This window comes from Triticum dicoccoides, chromosome 5B (assembly GCF_002162155.2).
Source record: "Triticum dicoccoides isolate Atlit2015 ecotype Zavitan chromosome 5B, WEW_v2.0, whole genome shotgun sequence".
In the NCBI taxonomy this organism is placed as follows: Eukaryota; Viridiplantae; Streptophyta; class Magnoliopsida; order Poales; family Poaceae; genus Triticum; species Triticum dicoccoides.
In genome coordinates, this window is record NC_041389.1 from 112,386,688 (window position 1) to 112,394,597 (window position 7,910).

The following is a 7,910-nucleotide window of genomic DNA, read 5'->3' on the forward strand; positions in this document are numbered from 1 at the left end:
AAGTTGCCTAGGAAAGTTGGACAGACATAAAACTTGGTCCAGGAACTCCTGGATATTGCAATGTGTACTCTGTTTTCATCTGAATTTATTAGTTGCTAGAGGTTGTACCTTTGACGTGGACCATAAATTGTCCATTTGAGCTGAACTTTCTCCAGAGGAGAAAGTCCCGATGCAAGCTGCCATGTTTCTTAGCTGTAATTTCTTTTACCATCGTCTGAAGAATTTCTTCCTACCTGTTTGCTAGGCCTGACCAGTATTCAAGCACCCTAGCCTTTTTTTCCCTTGGCAAGAAACCTTGGCAGGTGCTATGAGGTACAGAAGCTGGAGAGATAGTTCCGAAACTCCTTGAGGGCTTGGAGGGTTTAGGGTGTTTGAAAATGAGACCCAAATAAAATTCTTTTCCATGTCGTTGTTCTGCTGGAACTGTTATTCTTATTTCTCTCGTCAACAATGGATATTGTGCGTATTCTGTACTATCATGCTTTTTGGGAAATAATTTAAAGATATCCTGTTCACTTATTTCTCACTAAATCCCATCTGTCCAGGTGCCACAAAGTGCCCAGGCAGCTGGAAGCACACATAAAACCATCGATGCTCCTTTCCGTAGGAGAAATAAGTGAACGGACAATCTTTTCATCTTTGTATAAATTCAGATGTGATTAGCCAAGTCCAGAAGATTTGGTCTACTTCTCACTAAATCCCATCTGTTCTTCAGATAATACTTTTTCTTTGAGTTCAGACGCGATTAGCCTTCATGATGCATGGATGCAAATTTGGACAGTTGGATTCTTGATGTGCACATAAATACATTGAGAAGATGGAACTAGAATTAAACTTCCGTCCAACTGCAGGTTAGTATATGCCTTATATGTTCTATGGAATTCCGCTTTCTCATTAGAACAGCCAGAAGTGTAAAATTACTGAAGTTTGAATGTTAATCCAGCTTAATACTTGGGGCCTCTGATATAGTGATATATGCATCAAAATAATAGATTTTTATTATTGCAAATTGCTGGTGACTACTGATCCTCCTTATTATTTTTTATTCATACGGTTCACGGGGCAATGAGTATGAGATCTGTTCGTGGGTGTCAGGTCAAGGTTAGAGTGGTTCTGCAACTATTTCCATCTGAAAAGATATACTTTGCAGCATCCTGTATGATACGTATATGCTTGGTTAGTACTATTCATATCTGTGTTACTGTGTTTATGTGCTTCCTCCATATATTTTGCCTCACCTCGGCTTCATCCTGTGTCTCCGGCGGTGCAGCAGAGGCGTCCGAGCTGTCGAGGTGAGCAGTGGTGGACAACTATATAGTGTGTCCTCTTCTTCCTCGACGATGCCTCCGTGCTTTCCCATGTCGCCTCACCAGCCACCACCAACAGCAGTGTATTGATCTATGGCGGGCAAGACCAAAGCACTGCAGCCGCCCGAGGGGCGCCCAAGGCCAAGCCTACACTAGCAGCGGCGATGACGGAGGCGGAGGCGAAGGAGCTCCCCAAGGCCATCGCGTGGCAGCTGGTCCAGGACAAGCTCGCCTGGGTTGTCGTGGCCGGCGCCGGCGAAGGAGGAGGGTGGAGGTGTGGTGGACAAGGACGCCATGGCCGCCTTCGCCACTGCCTCTCTACCACTTCAGAATATCACTATATCTTCATCCCTGCCTCTCTGCCACTTCAGAATAATAGTTGACGTTTTCACCATAAATCTGTGTACTGCAGCATTTTTATAGATACTCTCTGTAAATAAAATCTTTTTTTCTTTAAGGGTTCATATATAACTCTGTTACAACATTGAACTAAATCCTGAATTCCTGATCCTTCCTTGTGTAGCCTTATCTCAGACATACGTAACTGAAAATAAAGCTATGCACAGAGAAAAGGTGTAGACTCGGTTGCTGGGCATGAACTCCGGCATAGACTACTTTAGTTTTCTTCCAGTAAAGGAGATGTCGAATGAGGTGTTCTTATAACTTCTAAGCTTATAAGGGAATATATGCACCACCATTGGAGTAGCAATTTGAGTTCTCAAATTGTAGTATTAAATTATATGTGCCAGGATTAGCATAGTGAAAAGTGATATGCCTCCTATATGACCGACTCATAGACTTATCTAAAAACTGGATCCTATGCTCTGCACCCTTCTTTTGCTTCGTGGCATTATTTACTGATAACTGTTCTCACTATCTATATTTAAACCTTCTCAGTGTAAGAGTGACAAGACACTCTCCTATCCATTCAATTGATTCCTTTTTTCTTATCAGTATTTTCAGGTCAACTACACTAAAAGCAAACTAAAAGATTCAGATTATAATACGCTCAAGGTCAGGCTTGCAAACAGTGATCTACACGCCAATTGTCGCATCATGTTAGGAACCGACAAGAGAGCCACCGTGACAACCAACTGGTCTGAGTTCCGCCGCCTTTCAAAAATCCATGAAGTAGACTTCTGTACCTTTCGTTTCAAAGTCACCACAAAGCAGCACCTGGTTCTCATCGTGCATTGCCTTTAGATGAACCATCAACAACAACGGAAATCGTATCTAAATATCATCTAGCATTGTAAGGACTACTAATCAAGCTCTATAATAGGGCTACCTTCCTCTGTTTTTCGACGATGCTATCTGTTGCTTTTGAACAACTATTACATATGCTTTTACCTATATAACCTCAGCTGTTGTTCCTCATCGATCTATTAATATGCATAATGCCACCCTTATCTATAATTATCTGTTATTGCTATTTTTTCTGTTTCAAACATCGAGTACTCACCAGCAACAACAAATATGCTAAGCAAGAAAGAGGCATGCACCTTCCACTCAAGGGATATAGTACTATCATTTAGCACAGAGTGTTCCAAGAGAAATAGTAATCATGAACAGAAACAATAACCAGTAGTAAGTACTCATTATTTCAATCTGTGACTGAGTTTTTCTATCACCACTCTTACAATACTTGGCTTGCCGTCGGCCTTTGCGCCATTGGCGCAACGGGTCATCTAATATAAAGTAGCGGTTGGCATGCAACGCACGAAATATGGTGGTTGCCACCCACCTCATGTTAGGTTACCCCTCCACCTCTCCTCGACCTATAAAAAGAGCCCCCTCCCTTCTTCCTTTTCCCCACTGCCATCGCCAGTTACCTTCTCAATGTTCTCTTCGTCATATAAACTAGCTTACCGTTCATGGAGACGAAAGGTCGACCAAGACGAGCCAAGGCCGCGCGACAAGGGTTCTTCTCCTCGCACAGCAGAGGAACAAATCTTGGATGGCTTGTTTCTCTTTTGTGCGAAGAATTGAATCCCGGCGAAACGTGCTTAGTATATTTGTCTGATTTGTAAAGATTTTTATCAATTAAGTATCGATATTTCGGGCTCTTATCTCTTTTTCCTATCGGCTATTGAAGTTTCAGTTGCAGGTTCAACATATCTGCGCTTCACTTGCATCTTGAGACTCGGATGTGCAACCATCTGCCTTAAAACTTTATTCTTTAGATATAACATTGGGTGACAGTATGGTCATGCGGAGCAGGATGCAGTTTTGCGCAATGACTCAGTTTCGACCCTGTGCCTCGCATATATTTTTTCTTTTCTTTTCTCTACTCGTTTTTTTTCCTTTTCTTCCAAAGGTACGGTGGGGAGAAATAATTTCGAAAGGGTGGGCTGAACTTTAATCCCTCCAGCGGCTAAAGTCCGGTCCAGCCGGCGGAAGGGCCCAGCTAGCGAAAATCGTCAACGCCATATAAGCCGGGGGATACCTTCGCTGCGCTCCTCTCTCGTCACCCGCATCACCGCCGCTGCCGTCGCTCTCCGTCCCGGATTCGGCCCTACCCCTGCCGTCGCTCTCACTCCCCCCATCTGACCCGACAGTCGAGGTAAACTACAATTCCCAGTGCTCTGATTCGTGTCTTCGGTGGGTTGGCAACCATTGTTCGTTCCCCATCCTAGTCCTAATCCGGGGGCGATTCTAGGGTTAGGTTGGTCGCCATCCTTCCTCCTGAAGGTGCAGTCCTGATCCGTGGTCACCAGCGATTTTAGGGTTTTGATTTTAGGATTTTAGCGATTTTAGTAGTTTTTTTTTTTTTGAGTTGTAGTTGCTGGTTTACCTATTTAGGCCCCCTTTGTTTGGCCTACAGATTCTTGAGAATCAGCTGTGGCTTGGATTCTGAGAATCAGCTGCAGCCACAGCTTTTGAGAATTAGAAGCTGGCCGTTTGGTTGCTTGGCTTCAGAAAAATTAGAAGTGCTACGAAATGTCTGCAACACCCCTGGATCACAGCCACCATCTGCCATCCAGCGCCAGCAGCAGGGCAGATGTAACAGCGCCGGGAACCTTGACCCGGTGAATCAACAGGGAGACGAGGGAGGAGGGGCGGCGTATAATGGTTGATCTAGGAGGGTGGTATGGATGGACCTACCGGTGGGGGTGGGGGCAGTGGAGATGGGACTCGGGTAGCTAGGTGGAGGTCCGATTGAGCCGCTTGGATCCATCTCCTTTGCCGCAGGTAGGAGATTGGGGGCGGCACGGGCGCAGAATGGGAACGGCGGCAAGGGTGGAGATTGGGGGTGGCGGCGCAGATGGATGTAGGGGATGGTGGTGCGCCAGAGCTCGTGGCTGTAGGGAGGAGCGTAGGTGCACGGAATATGGGAGGGGCCAACGCTAGAGAAGCAAAGGTGCCTGGAATACAGGGGGGCGGCGGCGCTACAGGAGATCCCACGTCTCTGTTCTGTTGGCTGGGAACTGGTGTGGGCAGTGGCATTTCTAGCGTAATAACGGGAAGAACTCGGTCTATTCTAGAATCAGGGTAAGTGACCGCTCGGGAATCTTGGGAATAAGCAAATTCGCTGCTTCCGGATTGCGCGTCGGCGTAGTTAAATTTCCAAAGCCGATTCTTGAAAGCTAAGATAGAAATCTGAGTGTTTGTTTGAGATTCTGATTTTGGATGTGCTAGAATCTGTGAATCTGTAGCTAAAGCCCAAACAAAGGCCACCTTATCAACATCTTGGTTTGTATCTGTTCTGGATCTCCCTCTATGGAGGGCCGTTTCTACAGATTAGTTGTTGTTTTGATTAACATGCTGTAATGCTTTTTAATGTTTTGTTGATACTACAAATATCTTTGTGTTAATATGCCTGCTGGTCGCGACCTATTTATTGTTTGAATTAAAAGAGAATTATTGTTTGAGATATCTCTGCATGCTTGTCCTTAAGTCGGGGCTATCTGCAGGCAATATTTAAACACTCAACAACAGTATTTAGTTTGTGTATTAAAAGTTTTATCATCCGTCCTTGATTAATTCAATTGATTAATTCATCATGCCTTGCAAGATGGAAGTTCCTTTTGGTGACATTCCTCTTTTCCTGGAGCCTAATGAACAAGTCAGGAATTATGCCATTCGTGCAAGTCGTCGCGCAGCTGGTGCCAAGGGTAAATTTTGATGCCTAACTTGGTTACTTGTCTGAATAGTTTGATTGATTGCTCTTACAATATAATAACTGTATTGTTTGTCATTCAAAGTCTTTGATTTGGAAATCAAATGGTTGGCATGTTGCCACCATAGCTAATTGAACATTAGCCAATGATGCAGTACTGCTTAGTTTAATGTAGTCATGAAGTCATTAAATATTTGCAATCATTAATAATCTATTGGACTGTTTAACAGCTGATTTCTGCAATCATTCATTAGCTATTGGACTAAGTTCTTCCTATTTTTCCAGTGTCATGGACTACCAACATTCTGCCCCTGTCTGAAGTGTCAGACGATATCATGAATGAAGTTTTTCGTAAGTTCTCTTGCTGAAGTTATTTCGTCAACAGTACCGTTTTTTAAATTGCTCATCACTATCTTCAATTTCCAACAGGTTGAGACCATTGTCCGCAACCACAATGGAGGGACAAGAAGATTCTCGTACTTATCTGGAACACTCTTATACAAGTTTCATTCACTCTATATGTGTTCATGCACTTCATCTAATGAATTTCCCTTTTTTGATTCTTAGTTTTATTCTCAATGGAGGTTCTACCATTGACCATGTTTGTGATCTGAGCTTTTCTAAGCTGCGGGAGAATGGGTGGTTGAGTTATGAACCATTTGGTTGCGTCTTTGAGACTGTGGAAGATGCCCCTCTTCTAATCCCCAGTGGTAATTTCCTACTCCTAATTTCACACTGTGGGAGAAACTTTTCCATTGCTGCATTCGTTTTGACAACTGTTACGTTTAGGTACTTTGCTTGGTGAGGTTTACTTGAGCAATCCTAGTCCAAATGGAACTGGGGTTGAACTATGGGCTACAGTTGGTATTTTTTTTGTCTTTGCTGTGTTCATTCACTTGTATGTAATGAATTTTCCCTTCTTTAACAAGTTCTTCCAGGTTTTAATACTCTAATTATACTTATTTCAGTCGAGGAAAGGAAGGGCTGTAATTTCATCATTTCCCCCGGTGATGGTGAGTTTCGTTTTTGTTGAGTTTGGTATTTATTGATCCATCTATCGTATCTCTACTGTAGTGTATTGCTAATATAATTTAAAAGTATTTTATCTACTTATCGCACTATAGGGGAAAGGATAAATATTTTGCCTTTATAAAGCTGACAGCCCCAGTGCATTGTTTTTTTTGTAGATTTCATCCTGGGCAACTGGATGACAGGATTCATGGCGCAGTGATACCTTAGGATTTTAGGTTTGTTTCCCTTGTTGTCATCTGAGTTTACCTTTAACAGCTTTGTATTGATACTATATGATATGATTGTTCTTCAGGTGGATTCGTCTGTCAAATCTAATATTCGTCCCTTGTTGAACAAGCAATTGGTCAAAACTCTGCCTGCAACGACTACTGAACTCTATTTTTGTCTATCTGAATTTTGTCATGTATGACTTTGGTATGATTTTTGGTTGGTTATGCACTGATCATTGGTTGCTTGCTTGTTGAACAAGCAATTGGTCAAAACTCTGCCTGCAAAAGTTTGTCATCGTACCGCTCCTCTACTTTTGTTTAGGGTTAGAGAATAGCTTTATGATCACCTAAAACAGCTCTGGCCACCGGCGTACATCCACGTCCCAACCTGGGCTCATTCACGTTAAACTTATCAACTTGGCAAGCTCGTGTGCAGCACGGTTATCATCTCTACTACAAGCATTTAGAACCATAAACGCATTTGTATCTTCAGGTCCTCCAGAACTGTCGCGATCTCTATTACAAGCATTTGCATCGCATTTAGAGAACCATAAACGCATTTGTATCTTCAGGTCCTCCAGAACTGTTGCGTAGGCAGAGGTGTCTGGCTCCCTCCGACCCAGAACTGTCGGGTAGGCAGAGGAGTCTTGGCTCCCTCCGACCCAGTGCAGCTTGCAGCAGTTATGAATCCGTCTCAATGTAGATGCGGATTGCTGTAATTTGGGTGGCCAGATCCACACTCACCTGGTCAGATTTTCCTGTCAAACAAGCAACCAAGTCTCCCGCGTTGTCTTGGACGACGACGCCCCAAGCAGAGTATGAGCTTCCAGGCACATGGGCTCCGTCAATGCTGAATCAGCAAATTAAGTTAACTTCACGTTGACAGGCACCTACCACCCGTGGATGAGAACCCTCCACCAACCTAGGTCATCAGGACATCGGAATACCCGGCTGTTTCCTTCTACCTCCTAAATCTCGGGATAATTAGGCTATAGTAAAACTCTCCTGATGATGCCATGTCATCTATGTTACTGTTGCTAATTAAGTGGTAGTTCAAAAACATTGCAAATTCAAAAATGAATTAGTGACAAACACCCAAAGTTTTCAAAGGTCAAAACAAAAATGTTCGGTGGGTGCCAAATATTGCACTGGTAATTATTGTGGAGAAAACATTTTTTTAGAAAGTGCCTAAATATTTTAAAGTGAAATAAAACAAAAAAGAAAAATAGAGAAAAGAAAAGG

General features: G+C 43.2%; 1 protein-coding gene and 1 long non-coding RNA gene across 7 annotated transcripts in view; both read left to right on the plus strand.

Moving 5' to 3' along the window:
- LOC119307673 overlaps nucleotides 1-2,285 on the plus strand; it is a 3,031-nt gene extending 746 nt beyond the window's left edge. The window contains exons 2-5 of one of the 3 annotated variants that reach the window (XR_005149447.1): nucleotides 546-851; nucleotides 1,096-1,176; nucleotides 1,271-1,958; nucleotides 2,271-2,285. This is a non-coding gene — a long non-coding RNA (uncharacterized LOC119307673). Of the gene's footprint in view, nucleotides 1-6; nucleotides 460-545; nucleotides 852-1,095; nucleotides 1,177-1,270; nucleotides 1,959-2,270 lie in introns of those variants that run through there. The other 2 variants (XR_005149449.1, XR_005149448.1) reach the window with 2 other exon arrangements.
- An 843-nt stretch (nucleotides 2,286-3,128) lies between these two features.
- On the plus strand, nucleotides 3,129-7,076 carry LOC119307674. 4 transcript variants are annotated; one of them, XM_037583736.1, is made up of 9 exons: nucleotides 3,129-3,870; nucleotides 5,323-5,422; nucleotides 5,713-5,778; nucleotides 5,857-5,903; nucleotides 5,995-6,137; nucleotides 6,217-6,291; nucleotides 6,396-6,440; nucleotides 6,615-6,674; nucleotides 6,752-7,076. In XM_037583736.1, the coding sequence occupies exons 3-8, from the start codon at nucleotides 5,767-5,769 to the stop codon at nucleotides 6,656-6,658; spliced, it is 366 nt and encodes a 121-aa protein (XP_037439633.1). In that variant the 5' UTR covers nucleotides 3,129-3,870; nucleotides 5,323-5,422; nucleotides 5,713-5,766; the 3' UTR covers nucleotides 6,659-6,674; nucleotides 6,752-7,076. The 4 variants fall into 4 exon arrangements, with proteins under 4 accessions (XP_037439633.1, XP_037439632.1, XP_037439634.1 ...); XM_037583737.1 differs by lacking the exon at nucleotides 3,129-3,870 and adding an exon at nucleotides 3,882-3,998; XM_037583735.1 differs by lacking the exon at nucleotides 3,129-3,870 and having other exon boundaries at nucleotides 3,876-5,422.
- The last annotated feature ends 834 nt before the right edge of the window (nucleotides 7,077-7,910 follow it).

Excerpts from the sequence above, each read along its gene's own strand:
- LOC119307674 (XM_037583736.1), top strand. Across the intron at positions 6,292-6,395 it reads TGAACTATGGGCTACAGTTG|TCGAGGAAAGGAAGGGCTGT; the intron begins GTATTTTTTTTG and ends TACTTATTTCAG. Across the intron at positions 6,441-6,614 it reads CATCATTTCCCCCGGTGATG|ATTTCATCCTGGGCAACTGG; the intron begins GTGAGTTTCGTT and ends TTTTTTTTGTAG.